We start from the raw sequence: 18,592 nt of genomic DNA, 5'->3' as shown, positions 1-18,592 counted from the left end.
GTGTTTAAATTTGTGAACAAAACACAATTCCAAGTATGTTTTTGATGAGGAAACAACATTATAAGTGTGTGCACTGTGAGCACTAAAAAGTTTAAATATGTTTATATAAACATATTTTTGATCTGTTTTGTATGCCCATGTAAATACTTACTGTAACTGGGTATTTGAATGTTAGATGTACCTGTATTTTAACAAAATGACTTGATACATGAATTTATGACCATCTGGCAGTGGGGACTGCCGATGAAAACTAACCTTTTGTCTAATTCTAATTATTGTAATGTTTCTTAATGTACACTGTCCCACTGAAAACTAACGAACTAACTAACTAAATAACTAAATAGATAAATAAATAAATAAAACATTGATCAGAAAATATCCCACAGCACCACAGTCTAGTGTACCTCTATTGTTGTCTAGTGTTCCGTATACTGTCAGCAGTCATATCCTGTCATTTATCCAGGCTACATGTTGGACCTGCTGCGGACCCAGGGCCGGAATGGAGCCGTGGCATTATTGGACAGTTTGATGATCCACTATCCCACTCTGTACACCCAAGTGACCGGGCGCAAACCCAGCATCGAACCGTCACGCTTCAGTGGTCTGTCTTATATATATATATATTTTTTTTTTTCATGCTTTAAAGGCATGTTGTACTGTGCACTTTTGACAGTAACAACAAAAATTGACTTTAAAAGTACTATGAAGCTTCTCTAGTAGAGGGCCCATCACCTGCTTGTCTCCATGTCCCACAAGATGTCATTGAAACTGTCTATCGAAGTCAAGACAAGCAGGTGACAGCACCAGTCCTATCTGTAGAGAGGTGATCTTTCTCTCAGTATGTATGTGGGAAAAAATGTATTTGTTATCGTTTAATGCCATACTGTGGAACATGCCAAGCAAATCTCTCATGTGGTGGCACCCCCAATCTGAAAAATTACATGTTACACCATGCACTTCTCTCAGTAACAACAAACTGGCTTTAAATCAGTGACGTTATCAGTAAATATTTAACTGTACATTTTATGATGATTTACATAAAGCTGCTGTGGCCCATCACCTCTTGTGTTATAACATTAATATAACATGGCCAGATGGTTATGATGGAACAAACATATGCAAACTACTTATGTCACATTGGCTTTACAACGCCTTTTTCCCACAACTGTTGAAATATTTTTGGACTTGAATGCTGTCCTTTGTCCTGCTTTAAAATTGTCTGTTGTGTTCTGAGCCAAGTGCAGAATCACTAATATAGATTTCACATTGATTAAGGTCTATGTTTCAATTTTAGACACATTTACACAGTTCATCAAGAAAAAAGTGGTTTTGGTGTTTAGTAGCCCTGTAAATTTCTAATGGGATTCAGTAGTTTTTGGAAATTGCTACCATTCAAAGTGAGATTTGGAAATAGTTGTTAGTTTTGCAGCTCTGATTTCTACTAAATGATATAAGGAGCAATTTGAAAGGCTTGCCATATTTTAGTAAATCAAAGTTACCCTAAAAGGATGCAATAAAGCTTACATTTTCAATTACACTCTATAATTTGGCAAGCATGAATTTCTTACAGTTGATCCAATCCCATTAGTAATGTGTTTTTGTACTATGTTTTTTTGTTACATCTACACAGGTCTGATTCAGATTTGAATTCAGATTTGCCCTTGCATCCACATTTTGAAGATTTGAAGATTGAAATTACCCAGTGCACCCTGTTGTGCATAATGTTGATATTTTACAGCTGATGTCATCAACATTAGACTTTATTAGAGTTTAACGTGAGCACAAGTTGATCAGAAAGAGCCGATTTTTATTGGAACTGTAATAACATTTTTGTTGAAAATAAAACACCTAAACAGGACCATGGATGTTTTTATTGATCACAGGCTCCTGAAAATGTTTTGTTTAAATCCATGTTCTGTTTTGAGTTTTCTTAAAACTTTTTTGACAGTGTTTTCTAATGTGTGCATTGTATCAGTATGGTAACCTGTAATCAACTGAAGTCAATAGATATAGCATCTGGTATGACCCAGTAATAATAATAGTACAAATGAACATTACATATCATTAACGTTACGTATGATTTTCACATTGCTTGTTTCATATTGTTGCAGGTGTACCAGCTTCAGACAGAGTTGCAGAAAGCTCAAACTGAGAATGAATACCAGAAGAGGTGCTCTTTAAGGCCGAGAAACTAGACCCAGTGAGAAATCATGACTTTAATTAATATTGTTGTTATTATTACTATTATTCTTAACGTTGTAATGTCTGTGTAAGGCCCGTAATGACATCTTGGCCCAGGACTTGGCTGAAGCCATTGGGAGTCAGGCAGAATTGGTCGAGCAGCTCAAGAGCTACAGAGAGGAGAACGAGCAGCTGCACAGAGACAAGCAAGTGGTAGGCAATAGAGATATATGACTTTAACAATGAATGATGATAGGCCCCATTCACACCTGTAGCCTGGCAATGTTCACGGTCTGAGTGAGGGTCACTGAGTGTTCTGCCATTTTGGACCTGGCGATTTTATGGGAACTATGTGTGAATGTGGCTATAAATTAAAGATAATGGAAGCAATTTGTTCTCCTACTAAAATACCTTTAACTGTGTCATATTCAGGAGTCAGGACACAGACTTTGCCTGATTACTCTCAGTATATTCTCAATTTAATCATAGGATCTAGCAAGCTTATTCTATAAAGATAAATAGTTTTATCAACGCAAATGCCAGGTCAGAAAGGCTTAATTCACAGTGCTGTTTTATTGAAGCTTTACAGCTTTATAAGCCATATAAGGTTTTATTTGTAGTCTTTAAGGAATCTACATTTTGTGAGTTTTTGTTTTTGACACTGAACTTTGAAATGCTTGTCTTTACTTATAGATTTCACTGAGAGATTATTGCTGATATCTTGTGTATGTTAGAGGTAAGATCTTAAGACCGAGCCCAAGCCCGACCCGACCCGACCCGGTCTAAAATGTCAATCATTACTTCGGGTCGGGTCGGGCTCGGGCTTCAAATAAATATATGTTTATAAAATGTATGCTAAAACGATGTGTGGATACTAAACTAAGGAATACTTGTTATAAAATAAATAATATGGATAAAACAGAGAAGTAATGTAATGTAATTGCTATTTAACTACTAATTACAGGATCCGCAGAGCCAGAGCTCTGCGCACGTGAACGCCCCCTCTTAATTTAATAATCTTCCCCTCCGCAAGTCTGCATCTATTTTGACCTGGTATCCCCAATATGGAGGAGCAAGAAGTTAAACTAAAGGCAGGAGAACTGAAAAGACAAACACGCACCGGTAAGAGTGAGGTGTGGAAAAGCTTCAAATTGATTGTTGAAAATGCTACAGAAACTTGCGTTGGCTTCGCTGAATGTCGTCAATGTGGCGCTTTGCTTTCATACGAGAGCAAAAAGACTGGCACCTCGACGCTGAGCACTGCTCCTCCTCCCCGAGTCCTCACAAATAAAATATGACATTTCGGGTTTGCTTCGGGCTCGGGCCTGCAAATCAAGTTAATTGGTCGGGCTCGGGCCGGGTCGGGTCGGGCTGGATTTTTTAGGCCCGATCTCACCTCTAAGCCGAACCCCTCCAACTTCTGACGAAAATTATGGACGAAAAGAGTGTTGGCATAGGTACTGCCGGTATTTATCGTCCAAAACTTATCTCTTCTAGTGCCTCTGAACTCTCAAATATTTCTTCATTCAACGGTCAACTTGAAAGTAACAACAACTACTGTATCAAAGAAGAGGAGGGTGGGGAATGGGAAGCTGATAGTCCTAATGGTGAACACAACACTTTAGCCGAATCTCCAGTTTCATCATGTCGTGATGCTAAAAGTCCTAGTAAAACTTACCTCTCTATGTCCACTCTGGCGAAACAGGAAGATGAAGAATTTTGTATTTTAACAAATGAAGATTTTGAAACTTGCACGGACAGAGAGGGTGATGGGGGGGACCAAACTGATGAGACAAAAGTGCCCCAAAGCGGTAGCACTGAACCAGGAAGTGACGATGACTCTGAATATTTTGAACCAGCACAGAAAGTTCCATATTATACTTTAATTTTTCTGACGTTGCTGGTGTATGGGTACTTCATATTGCCTTGGCCCACGTATGTGGGGGGAATGCTGCTGGGGATTGGACTGGGTTTCCTTTTGGCCATTGGAGTGGTCTGGCTCTCAGGGCCGAAGTCATCCAGTGGTTATAGATCTTTCAAGCTGCGGAAGTTGGACATTAAACAACCAGACATTTACAAAGTAAGAATCATTTTTGAGCATTTAAAATGTTTATTTACAATAACTTTGTGTATAAAACATTTTAAAAGACTTAGCAGTTATATTCCTTACACAACATGAAATAAGACACAGAGAAGTTTGTTAGCTTAAAAGGGACAGTATTTAAGATCTGCCATTTTCAATACAATCCAGTGGATTGAAACCTAAAACTATGACTACTCTCTTTGTAAACCCCAACACCTACAGCATCATTAATCAGTGCTAGTGCAGCCTCTGCAGCTCAGTGACTGAATTCTGGAGGTTCTGAGCTTGAGAATGAGAAAATCTTGTATGTTTATTTAATTCACTGTATGTAAAACACTTTGGTTTAGTTGTTACTGTTGTTAAGCATCATACAATTTGAATTAATGCTATTTATATGTAGGTCAAGGCACTGGCAACCCAGGTTGTGACTCAAAAGACACAAAGAGAAAAGTATTAGTAAGCTTTATTGAATGAGTCATCTTTGGTGCTCACACCTCAGTAGAAGACATTACGATGAAGGGCATGACCGATTAGGTGACGTTCAGGAGATGTCTTCCCCCCGGTGCCTAGACACTGGAGGTGGTAGAGGTGAAGCTGAGGAGAGTGAAGAGGACGATGAGACGCAGATAGGATACAGTTATGGGGGTTTAAATTGGGCACACTGGGCGCTGATTGGACAGGAGGAGGTGCAGCAAGCAGCGGGGAGGAGCAATGGGAGTGAGGTGATGAAGGTTGAGAAGCGGTGAGATAGACTGGAGCACAGGTAGATCTTCCAGGCTGAATTCATGCTAGCTCCATTTTAGTTTATAATGTCCCTTATGTTGAGTGCTTTGTAAGAACTGCAGGATAGGAACCGTTTGTCAATATTTTCTGCAAATATCCCTAAGCATTCTGTTGACAAAGTCTCATGCATAATTAGATACATGCTATTTATCTTAATAATACTCAAATAAAAATTTCGTAAAAATTTAGATTTAAACCAAACTTTGCACATCTTTCCTAGGGGTGGATGAATGAGATCTCAAACTATGATCCAGAGACGTACCATGCTACCCTAACCCAGTCGGTGTATGTCCGTTTAGAGGGCTCCACCATTCGCTTGTCCAAACCCAACCACAACATCTCCAGGAGAGCCGCACACAATGACCTCAAACCTGATGTCAGCTTTGTCAGCCAGAAAATCTATGACCTCACCTATAGTAAAGTAAGGCCAATACTTTGTACTCTAGCTATAAAAGTAGAAATATTTGTGTGTAACAGTTTGATTTCTGATTCTACAGATACATTTAGTGCCTGAAGGCCTGGCCAGAAAGAGAATTTGGAACAAAAAATATCCCATATGTATTGAACTTGGAAAGCAGGATGACTTTATGTCCAGGACTGAAGGGGACAAGTGGGAGTCCCGTGAGGGGTCATTCCCAAAAGACAAAACAGACGGGACAGGAAGTGCAGCCCTGTCCCAAAGCGTGACTCTGTATCTGTTTGGACGAACGGGGCGAGAAAAGGAGGACTGGTTCCAGCGCTTTTTACAGGCCTCCAAGCACAAAGTCAATCTGAAGAAGTCTGCCAGTGCCATGGTCTTTAAAAGTATGTTATTGTTGTTGTTGTTGTCGTTGTTGTCTTTGTCGTTTCTTTTTGTAGGTCTGTGAGATTAATTGCAATTGAATCAACAAATCACCAATTTGCAGTTTCAGTACTTAAATAGATATCAATAGGTAAAATGTCCTGAAATCTCCTAGTAAACACTGCATAAAACTGACTCAGCCAATAGTTAAGATCTTTGCAATAATGCTCTGAAGTGTGTATTCTTGCATTAGTTTTGCAGTTTATCTTTCAGTTATCCGTCAAATAGCTCTAGGCTTTGTTTAAAAAGTGCACTCTGAACTGAATCCTGTTTTAAAGCATACATAACGATTTTGCCCTATTTTTATATTAATCAAGCTTGACTCACTAGCCAAACAAATAATTACTGTATAGTATTATCTAGATATTTTATGATCATGAGTGTGAATCGAGCATTTACCAGTGTTACATTTTGATTCTTGATTTACTGTACAAATTCTTCATGTCTCTTTGTTAAATGTAGCTGGGGGTGGTCACAGTCGTAGTGGTAGCCGCAGCAGTCTGGATGAGGGTCTGTTGACTCAGTCCAGGCCTAAAGACGGTTCCACATCGACAGCGGGCAATGCCAAACCCTCCCCTCTGCTCGACTACAGTGTGTACATGGCCAACCTCCTGCCAGACCAAGAGGCCTTCAGCCCCTCTGTCTGCTCCTCCCTCCAGAGCCCCATGAGCAGTCCAGGGGTAGACAAGAAGGTACAATATTGTCATTTTATATCATGCACTGTATGTTTACAAAAACAAAAGAGTTTTATGTGGTCAAAATCCAGCGGTGGAAAAAATACTGAGAGAATTTGGACAGTTATATACTTAAGTACTGCTGACAAATCCGTATTAAATGCCATTATAAAGTATGCATAAAAAATACCTGATTAGTAGCATTTTAGATCAGTCTGTTATACATAATTTGGCCAAACTGGCAGCCAGTGAGGTGCCTTTATGTGACATTATGTGTGGAGTGGGATGGTTGGTACTGCTGAGCTGTACTCCTATGACGTACAAATAGTATTGACTCTACTCCAAAAAAAAAGTAAATAATTGGTTACTTTTCTCCTTTCTTAGACTATCCAGGTCTTTCAAATTCTGTAGAAATCTACTTTAAAGTTGTGCCCCTTATTCTAGAGTTATGATGTATGCTGATTTAGGCATTGAAATTATTTAAATATCTAGTTCTAAAATTGGGATTTTACTTTTGATTATTATTTGATTTTGGTCTGTAAAAAAGATGAATCCTGGAGTTTGCCCTTTTCACAAACCCTTCCATTAGTGACACACTCAACATTTTAATTACAATCTAGTTCAAGCATCAACATAGAGATATGGTGTTGGTGTAGTTAAGCAGACAAGTACACAGTGTGCCCTCAGGATAAAGAGAACAGCCTGTACCTGTGTGCTGTGGGGGACATGTATTTATTCATACACATGTACCACTAATGTTCCTCTGTGTTTAGCTCCTAAGCTCCAGCCCCTCCCCTCCGGAGCAGACCACAGGGGACGAGGAGGACCCAGTGGCCTGGCTCAACGCTGCCCTCGGACGCCTGTTCTGGGACTTCTTAAGGGAGCCGTACTGGGCTGACCTGGTCTCAAAGAAGATCCAGATGAAACTTAGTAAAATACGAGTGAGTTAATTCTTTAAATCATTGTTTCTCAAACTGTGGTATGTGGGCAGCTCTTCTGTTCAAGTGTTTTCCTAATTTAGAGACTATTATAGCTACATTTTTGCCCTCCTTTGAGAAATAACCTGGTTTTAACTACTGTGCTAATGGCATAGTCCTATTTTATACCTGGTTTACCCAAGTCTAGACCTGGGGTAGTATAGACCTGGTTTAAATCTGGTGGTTCTCCATCTGGTGGTACTCAAGTTTTATCTTAGTTTGTATTTGTGTGAATGTTCGAGAATCATCACTTTAAATATACCAGTATCTTTTAAATATTTTCTCATATGTTGATTTTTTTACTGCTACAGATGTTATTTTGAGGATTATTTTGACCATTCAAAAATTAGAACAGCAAATTCTTGAATTGTGTATTGCTATGGCATAGGTCCTCATCGCATCACTGATAACCCATAGACACTGAGGCAGTTAAGACCACGAAATAAAAGAACTTGTTTTTCATGATTTAAATGTTAGTATAGCTGCTTTACACAAGTTTAAATTCTTTGAATTATAATCTAGATTATTCATGGAGGGGCTAATGAATTATACCATCTTGTCATTTAGTTGCCTTACTTCATGAATGAGCTCACCCTGACAGAACTGGACATGGGCTCCTCCACTCCCAGAATCCTCAGCGGCTCCAAACCCTACATTGATTACAAAGGTAAAATCCAAGACCACACAAACCCTGAGCTTCCCCCTCATGCACTGGTCAGATGTTAGCTGTGTCCACATTAGAGATAAGAAAAATAAACATGTTATCAGGCAGTTCCTTGTGTTGTAATTTCAACTATATTAGTTGGCACATAGTGGATGGTTAGCTTTTATGTAATACAGATTAACAAATAACCACAATTTAAAATGAAAATGCTTTTACAAAGGCATAATTTTTACTTGGTCAGTAACTGAAACTATATCCTCATTTTCACTAAGTAGGGCCAAAATAAGATTTGCGCTCCATCAGGCTAGAAAATTACACACTTACTCCTACTGAGATTGCAACTCGGGGGTACTCCTGGGGATAGAGACATGTCTGAGAGTTAAGGGCTAAGATGCGTAGGCTGGAGCTGAAAATTAGATAATACTGCAATTTCTATTTTGGAGATATGAAAATATTGTTTATAATGAAAACAATTTATGATTAAATTAGACTGTACATGTTACAGTCTCTTCACTTTTGGATGATACTTGAATCTATACCAAGACATTCACCGGCATGGATTAATTAGCTTTTGGCATCGTCGTCCCTGAGCACTCAAAAATGCTCAGTTCGCATTTTGCCCATTTTGTTGTATTACAGATAAAACACTAGACTTTTGTCAATATCGCCCACCCCTAAGATTAACTACATGTGCGCCTGTGACCTGCTTTACCCCCCTTAGAAAGCACGAAAGCCCATAAAAACAAATGTGATGTCCCATAGCTAGCCTAGAACAGTAGATGCATTGTTGTGTGGGGGGGTCAACTAACATGAGCTGGTTTGTGAACTTAAGCACATTAGGAGGTTATCTGTGGATTAGCCTGAACTATATTAGGTTTTGTGGGTTTGCTAAGAGTTGTGCTACTTCAACTACTTATAATCTACTCTTCTTTAGACTTTTATTGTGCCGTTTTTAACTCTTTTACATTCATTTGCCCACTCATAGTTGTATTTAGAGTGATTTGTGCATGTCTATCTTTATTCTCCTGCATTTAAGACATCATTGCTCTGATCAAGCCTGTTCTTTATTTGTTCTCCAATTTAATTTTATTTATCAGTGACAGACTTAGCATTCAGCGGCATTACTTACATTACCCAGATTTCCGACCCAGAACTCAGTGGATTTGTTTCTTTTAGTAAGTTGTTTTAGATGAATATTGCAATTTAAAATATCCAAAATATAACATCATGATAGATACTGTCATAGATACTATAAATATGTCTTCCTTTAAGAACAACCTTTATTGCTATTTTAAGAAATGTTAAATGTGCTTGAGGTTGCTGTTTTACACATGAATCACACATGTGCATTATGTGTTACTGCTGTTTTCTTTCCTCACTCACTCTGTGCTTTACTTCTTCAATGAGTCACAGTCTTGTTGCTACCACTCTCACATAGCGCCATAATGAGTGCAGGGATTGATTGCACCTCCAACTGTGACGGAAGCTGCATTTCCTGACACAGTTTCTTGAAAAAATACTTCTAAAGACCACAGTGAAATGCATACAAATTTTTTGCTGATATTGGAAGGTTTGAGAGCATCTATCTGCATTTTTTCCATAGCATTGAGGGGTACTGGTAAAAAGTCATGTAAAGAGGTACATCTATGTGATTGTTCGCAGCAGGTTTTTCACAAGGGAAATGCAGGTTTTTCACAAAAATGTAGTGGCTAATAATGATTAACAGATGCGTGTTGCCAGGTGTTTTAAAGTAAATGTATCCACTGTTAACTTAAAGGGATAGTTCGGGATTTTTTACATAAATCTGTATGGCATCCCCATGAGCAGTGTCCTGCATCCACACTGACTTGCCCCCGACAGCGTCCGGTGAGCCGAGTTCCTGGCCGTTTTCGGTGCTGACGGAAGTAGTCCGGCAAGTTGGCTGGGGACTGTATAATAAAGCGTTTTTCTTCTCAGAACAATATGTGTTCAAAAGAGTGATACATTTGCATCACAAAACCATTGTCGCCTAAAAAGTCAGACCTCATAATCGCTTGGCACTATTTTCTTTCCGTTCGTATCACTGCGCATGGCCGCAATTTTGCAACAGACATTTATACGATAGGTAAATTTCATTAATGGGCTCATTTTATTGACAGGAATATTATGGACTACAGTGTAATTGAAATGGAAAAATAGTTATTAATAGCTAAAAAGTGAAATGCAGGTAAGATTTTTGTATTATTACATTATTGTGTAGCTGTATGGCTGTATTTTCCGTAACTCTACTTTGTAAAACAATTGGACTTGTGTTTCTGTGGCTGTAACATCAGGGCATCTTGGGCTCAGGCTAACTTTACCTCACCCTGCTGTTTCCTGGTATACCCATGCAGAGTGCACTGGATCAATGAAGCTTCCCCACTGAGAGCAGTCGTCTTTAAATGCATTTTCTGTTTTTCATAATCATTATCTAGTTTCATACTGTATTTTTCTTAAATATATTTTCTTCTTACCATTAAGTGCAGGGCATATGTCAGGGCATATCTTACAGGTTAGACTTACATTCCTGTGTGCCAAACCTTGAGCATTTCTTTGTTTTTTGTTTTTTTTTCCCCAACAATTTGTCCTTTTTTAGCTACAGTACACAAAGAAACTGCCCTATTAGCTGCAGCGCTTTTAATGTAATACTTCTCCAGTTAGGAACAGATTAAGTCCCTTGCCTGTCATTTACAGTTGTTAATAAGGTTTTGAGCTGTATGCCCTTAAACCCAGTGAGGTCAATGGAAGAGAAATATTTTTCAAAATTTCCCTAAAATCATGTACCTCCTAGTGGTATGAAGGCAAAAATGGCAAGAAAAAAATGTGGGTCTATTTGGTTCTGTTTATGCCATCTAGATAATCAGGACTTTAAATGTAGTGTTGCCACTATACAAAACTTTCAAAATAGATAATGATACTATGGCATAGGGTCAATTCCTATTTTGATACTACTGTGTTAATATAAACAAACATGTTTTGTTTGTTTTTTTCTTTTTTTTAGAATTCAATTTTCAACACCAAATAATAGTTGTTTACGGTAGACCACAAGGTAACATAAGGCCACTTCCTTCCTGTGGCTCAGAGAATAGACTTGATTTTTTTTTTTTTATTAATTTTTTTTTAATTCTGTTTGTTGTTCGTATTGTTGTATTGTTTTTTTCATGTCACTTTTGATTTTAATGTCACAATTGGGCTATACAGATAAACTTGCCTTGCCTATACAAATTCTAGTTAATCTCTTGATCATGTTCACTGTTCAAGAAAGGTTAGATATGGACTGATACTCAAGTTATCTCGTCTCAAAGCAAAATTAAACAGTGCAGCAATCACAGTTCCAACAAGGGAATTCTGATATCAGTACTAGGACTGAATTACTACACTTTCTTATTAATGTTATTATAGTTGAAATACCAAATCCACTATTCTGTTTGAAAAATGCCCTGTGTCCCTATGTCCCTGTGTGTGCAGGCCTGTGGTTTGATCTGGATGTTGCCTATAGCGGCTCCTTCCTGATGACCCTGGAAACCAAGATGAACCTGATTCGTTTGGGGAAAGAGGAGGAGACCCTGCGCTTTGGGGAGCAGGGCAAAGACGGGTAAGGCCCCCTGCTGATAAGACCCCTCTCCAGTGTTCCCTCTAAGGTGTGAACGTGCACGATTGCGCACTGCCCAGTTCAGCGCGCACATCAAATTCTTTGCAGCACATAAAATAAAATCTAACCTGAACTTATATAAACACACGCATGGAACAGTCAATTTGATTCAGGTTGCACATGTGAATGTACACACCCATTAGGAACAAGCCAAATACAAACGGATACATTTCGACTCCATTCGCTCACTTTCTTCAGAATGACCGTAGCAGTAGTGCACATCGCTGCTCAGAGCGGCAGGTCTGCACGAGCCAAAAGGAGTGCAGGGATTTAGTGTGTTTTTCTCAGACACATGAAAAATTAGGGGGAACGTTGTCCATAATGCAACTGATTGTCAGAGAACACTAATTTCAAATCCCAATTGAATCATATTTCAATCATATTTATTTATTTATGGATAAATGCATTTTATAGTTGGCCTATTTTCTCTTGTCGAATAAACCTCAATGCTTTTAAGGTGAGTAAGACAAAAATGTAAATAAAAAGCACTAATCACTGTATAAACTTTCAGGTTAAAATATTATATTTGTCTGGGTTAGGCTCCACCTTCATAGTTTGAATTTGTGGGTTGAAACAAATGTGACTAGTTTTATGGTTCAATTCATAGTCATACAGTAAAACTCCTCCATCTTGTTTGCTATCTAGTCACATGCTCCTCACGTGCGACTCTCCATTTTCTCACCTGTGCTATTTGAAAATTTCCCCAAGTTGATTGGGGACTAAAGGTGAAATGAATGTATTAAGAGTATCTCTACTGAGCCAATTTTCTCACAATGTACCTGTCCTGCACTGTACAGCCTCACCATGTAAGATTTCAGCTGATTAATACAGTAGAAGAAAAACATTTTTGTCTCTCCACAGACCTGACTTGTAACTTTTCAGCTGTCCTGCTTTTCTCCATTGAGATATTTTTGCTTTGCCTGATATATAGTCTACGTAATAGACGAGCAGGTGCCATAGAAACCTACCAGAAATCCATGTGGTGCTTTTTTTTTTTTTTTTTGTCTTTTTGAAACCTATATTTGTGAAAAACATTTTTCTAAGTTTCTCTTCATATCTCGGATACAATTTTTTTCTGTTATAGAACTATAAATAAACCAACATATTATTTGGTCCGAGTCTGAACCGTCTGTGGAAACATACTTTATGTGTTGATCTTACACTGACCCCTGGTGTCCAAACAGTATATTTTACACATTAAATCTTGACATGGGATGGGCATCTGGTGTAAAATCTTTGTGTCCAATATTATTAGAAGAGTTTGTGTATCAACACTTATATTGAGATTTGAGGTTTTGTTTTTTACTGGAGCAGTGTAGTTTCAAATCATTTTTACAAAGTAACTTTGCTCATATAGTGAATTACTTAGTAAAATTTTATATTTTTTCAATGTTCATTTGCATTATGTACTTTCTGCTATATATTACATTATGTATCCATATTTGTTCTTATGATGTTACCCTGGTCACATGACTATTTACCCCTGATGAACACAGGTTAGTGTTGAAATATATTCATTTTTGACACATCTTTTTAAATACCAAAAAGACACTTTCTTAGACATTTTTCAACACAGTTTATTTTTTTAGTTCATCCTCATTGGCCGTAGAACAGTCTAAGGTACTCTCCTCTTCCTCTTCTTTCCATTGCTTCTTGAGCTTCTCGACAATCTGCCCCAGCCTCTCTATCTCCTGCTCCACCTACTTCTCATCCATTACATTTGTCAGTTGGAAGTGTTAGAGCACGGGTGTCAATCATGTGGCCCGGGGGCCAGATCCGGCCCTCCAAGACCTTTAATGTGGCCCTTGGCTGATTTTCTACTAAAATATTTGAATTATATTTTCTATTAAAGTATTTGTAATTTTCTGCACTGCTTAGCATAGTGTCTCCAGTGTCTCTGTATGTGACCCCTCCCACCAGAGCAGCACAAATGAAGATTGTCTCTTTCCAAACGCTCTTAAAGGACGATCGTTTTGACTGTTGACCGTGACACCCTCATCAGAAAAAGTCAAAAATGCGAAAAGTGGAGCCGAGTGCAGGATTTTCTAAAATTTTTTTTTACTTATTTCTATTTGCATACAAGTTAAAACATTGTGTTGAAATTGTATTTTTCTTAAAGTTTCAGGTTGTTCATGATATTATAATATTTTGTAAAAGAGTTCATCAATTAAAAAAGATTTCTGTAATAGATTTGTGCTTCTCTGCACAAATATTTGAACTTATTGCTATTTTTTTGGGGTATATATGACATGTGTTTTTCTGATCCGGCCCCTTTGGGATCAAAGTAGGTTGGATACGGCCCCCTGAACAAAATGAGTTTGACACCCCTGTGTTAGAGTCTTGTCATTGCTATCTTCAGCAGCTCCTGGGTGCTTTCCATGTTGGTCATACATATATTTGTCTGTTTGTTGATTTTTTGGGCTGCCTTTGGTTTCTTCGATTTGTAGAAGCAATTGTGTCTTCTTGGTCTGGTTCTTCTGGTCAGTCCCCTCTATCTGCCTCCTGAGGGACTCCTTCTCTCCCCTCTCCTTCTCGATCTTCTTCTGGAGATCGGCATTCGTTTCTTTCAGTTGCTCAGTTGATCGATATGTAATTAAGCAAAAATACAGTGAAAACATGTATATAGATAAGTTCATTGTTCAAAAAATGGTTAAGGTTAAGTGTTTGTAAGGGGTAAAGTTCATTGTCCAACATTGGCTCAGGTTACTGCATGTGTAGCAGTCAGTTCATAGAGAGTAATATACAGGGGAGACAGGCGGTCATTAGTTTGGTCAATAGTTCTTATAGTTCTTTAATTCATTTTGTCTAAGTCTGTAGTAGAAGGACCATCCTTATAAATCTGAACTAAGACCTGAGCCACTGTTGCCTTTTTGCTCATACTCAGTATTTTTAATATGTTTGTTTTGTAACATATTTGACAATGTACTCTATATGACCATTGATTAAAACCTGATTGTACAATTATTTTATTTATTTATTCACATTTTATTTATTTTTGTTGTGAAATTTTGGAAAAATCCAGATGTATTTTGTAGTATTTTTTAAAAGACCTTTTTTATTTTTATTTTTTTTATTAAAGTTGAGGAAATTGTATATATCTTTGTATATATGTTATGGATGTATATTAAAGGGGGTTAGCCATTTACAGTATTGTATAGTTCTGGAAAAGTACTCTGCCCTCTTCCCCCACCCCCTCTCTCTCCCTCTCTTCTTGTCTTGTGTGATATGTATATTTTCCTCTCTGAAGTCTGCTCTACTTTCTGTCACAGTTTCTGTCATTTACTTGTTTTTCTTTTGTCTTTTGTACTTTTTGCCTCTGGATTTTTCTTATCGTGGATCTTTGGGTCTTTTTCTGGTGAGTGCCTCTCTTCTTATAAAGTGCACCTTTTCTCTACTAACAATCATCATCAACCTTCCTGTAGCATCTTTAACAAGCATTATTTTCTTATTTTCTTGTCTTGTGTCAAAGTCAATGCAGTATAAAGACATTTTAGCTATATATTCTTTATCTGCCCCTTGCCAATTTTGAAAATGGCTAACTCTGATACAATATAGAAATTACTGTATAACTGCACTTTCAACAGAGGAACAAATACAGGCGTGAGCATGTAATGAAATTATTTATTTTAGACAAGGACTAGATGTTCTAAATGTTACTGTATGGGGAAAAACATGCATGATTTATCTCTGAAAATCATCTCATCATCTCCTACATTATTTATAGGATTTTATTTTTTTCATCACCATCCTTTTGGTCACATCTCTCAAATTTTGAAGTATTTTGACTGTTTGTGTTCATTCTGATTTGGGTGTTTGTGTGTTTAGATTCAGGCCTAGGACGTACTGCTTGGCTGATAGCGACGAGGAATCATCGAGTGCTGGTTCATCAGATGAAGAAGACGCCTCTGAACTGTCAAATGACTCCACTGGAGCTGAGGGGTGAGAGAGAGACAGAAATTAAATGACTTCCTGATAACTACACCTGAAGCCATAGTAAAGCAGGAAGAAAAACCATGTCATGAACAAATGGTTAATTTGAGATGTAAAACCTACTTAATTTAGGTGGTAGAGCATTTATTCAAACTGTAAATAGTGTAGTTAATAGAAAGTGTTATCGACTTGCTTAACTTTCTTACACTGATTATACAATAACTTAAACTTTAAAAAAAATATTTTTCTTTGTGAATTACAGCTTGGTTGGAGGCCATAGACCGAGTAAAATTATGCGATTCGTAGACAAGATTGCTAAGTCCAAATACTTCCAGAAAGCAACAGAGACTGAGTTTATTAAAAAGAAGATGGAGGAGGTTTCTAACACACCCCTCCTGCTCACCGTGGAACTGCAGGAAGTTAGGGGAAGACTCGCGGTCAATATCCCCCCTCCTCCTACTGACAGGATATGGTGAGCTCTTGAGTGTGCAATATTATGTCTGTTCTTAGCTCCCTCTGCTGGTACTTTTCTTTCTTTGCGCTGTGTAAAACAAATTCTATTCTGCTCCTGTACAGGTATGGATTCAGAACACCACCTCACCTTGAAGTGAAAGCTCGGCCCAAACTGGGCGAGCGAGTAGTAACTCTAGCTCATGTAACAGACTGGATAGAGAAAAAACTAGACCAGGAATTTCAAGTATGAAGAGGCACTTAATATTTACTTACACGTTTTAGTAGTAATATTTGAAACTCACCATTTGTTAATTTTTCTCTAGAAAATCTTTGTAATGCCAAATATGGATGATGTGTGGTTGACGATCATGCACTCTGCCATGGACCAGCGCACTGCAGGAGCTGGCCCAGTGGAAGACTCCGAGACTTCAGACCCCGGCAGTGAGAGTTAGCAGTGAAGTTTGTTTACAGTATTTCTATAGGTTATGAAGACTCACAATGTGAACTGGAACCAAAGTAGATTGGGCCACATGCTACTTTTGTCAAACAACTACATTCCTTTAGTGGGTGTTTTCTCACAAAGCCACTAGAAGAGCATATTCAATTTTTAATACTGGAAGTAACACTAAATAGAGGGGTATAATGGTCTAAAGTCATTTTTAGAAAGACTTGGATTGGGTTATATTTCTTCATCATGAATGTTTTGAGGTAGTAGGTGCAATTTTTGAACTTATTAACATTGCAGCATTCACCAGATAACCTTACAGCCAACATGTGACTAGTTTATGCCAAGGTACATTATGATAAATAAAGCACAAACATCTTAATATGTTTCAGTTGAAAATAACTATTATTTACTTCTATTTAATTCTACTGGTAAAGATATAATACTTGACTATAAAATTCTGCAGCTTTTTCAGCTGAGCAGGTGTTAACTGAACAGTATTCGTTTGTGCTGTGATCACACCTAGAGGCCTGAACCTCTTTATTTTGCCAATAACCCCTTAATAAGCCACTGATGCCCATAAAACAAGTGTCATTTAAACCTCTATGACACTTTCACTCTAAAAAGTGCAATGAGTAAAAACAGGACTAGCTTTTAGGATGATAAAAGCATGTAAGTGTAGAGTATCTTTATAATAATATGCTATGTTTATGCTCGGTTAGGAGTACAGTACTTCTTAATACAGCTGCTGAATGTATGTGATTTATGGTACAAAGAAACCTTGTTTGGACTGGGGTATGCAATCGGTTTGCACAACTAAAAAAAACTTTTATTATACTGTATTTAATGCAGGTGTGTTAAAGTAACACGTGGTATTTTTTTTTTTTTTGCTCTAAAATCAGTTCTTTTCTCTTTTTTTAAGATTTGTATGGTGAAAAACTATTACTTGCTACGATGTAATTTAAAAGGCACTTGAATTTATATGAAGTGTAGGTACAAGTTCTGTTGTTTTAGTTTCCAATAATGTAAAGTCTGATTTATACACATTAAGTCACTGTTCATTGTTTTTCCCGGTACATATCCAGTGTTTTTTTTGGGTTTTTTTTTTGTTAATGCAAATGATTAATTCACACAGCCACCTTTTTGTTTACAATAATATATGTTCCCTTTTACCTTCTTGAACTGTTCTGTGTTTAATTTATGTTCAATAATTACATAAGATCACAGATGTTTGTGTTTTTGTCCTCTTCTTGTAATAAACGATGAAATCATTTAAGGATATATGAAGATGATGTACTGATTTTATATTTGTGAATTATTTTTAAAAATATATGTCATTTTATGGCCACATTGATGATTATTATATGTGCAGTTGCCTTATTTATAATTCAATAAATATAGGTAAATGAAGGGTTTTGGTTTGGGTTTTTTTGTTTTGTTTTTGTGTGTGTCTGTGTGTGTTTTTTTTTTGTTTGTTTTTTTTTTTGCTTTTCTTACCAGAAGACTATATATTAAAGCGTATAAAAGAGCCATCTCTCTCTGAGGTTGACCGAATTGACCCCTCCCACACCGGAAGTATAAAGGTTGCTTAGCAACGCGATTGTTGGTAACTCCGCGGTGAGGAGCTTTCTTGAATCTTCTTAATTATTTCCATTTATGATTACGTATGATTAACGTAATGTACAATTATCATCGAATGTTATATTTTAAGGTCTTTTCTATCATTGTTATTATGTTGTCTTGGGCAAATTTTTCAAGCTAATACGCGTAATTGTTTGTTAACAAGCGGTTATGTATATCACTTATCTATATATCACTGTAAACGTCTGATCTTTTATTTTGTGTTGGTTTGTGATAGGAAGGTTTCTTATTTTCATTTTACTAAAACATT

At 37.4% G+C, this 18,592-nt stretch overlaps 1 protein-coding gene across 1 annotated transcript; it reads left to right on the top strand.

The window, feature by feature from the left end:
* Nucleotides 1-3,370: 3,370 nt before the first annotated feature.
* On the top strand, nt 3,371-18,111 carry LOC110173815 (testis-expressed protein 2-like). Its single transcript, XM_055158725.1, has 11 exons — nt 3,371-4,261; nt 5,268-5,468; nt 5,545-5,851; nt 6,351-6,580; nt 7,336-7,503; nt 8,107-8,206; nt 11,690-11,816; nt 15,699-15,812; nt 16,066-16,275; nt 16,380-16,500; nt 16,580-18,111. Exons 1-11 carry the CDS (start codon nt 3,614-3,616, stop codon nt 16,706-16,708), a joined length of 2,355 nt encoding a protein of 784 aa, XP_055014700.1. The 5' UTR covers nt 3,371-3,613; the 3' UTR covers nt 16,709-18,111.
* Nucleotides 18,112-18,592: the final 481 nt, after the last annotated feature.

The sequence above is a fragment of the Boleophthalmus pectinirostris genome, unplaced genomic scaffold (assembly GCF_026225935.1).
Source record: "Boleophthalmus pectinirostris isolate CB_2022bp ecotype Guang Dong unplaced genomic scaffold, ASM2622593v1 HiC_scaffold_22, whole genome shotgun sequence".
Taxonomy (NCBI): Eukaryota; Metazoa; Chordata; class Actinopteri; order Gobiiformes; family Gobiidae; genus Boleophthalmus; species Boleophthalmus pectinirostris.
The sequence above is the reverse complement of the archived record's forward strand: the minus strand, read 5'-3'. Positions and strand labels throughout refer to the sequence as shown.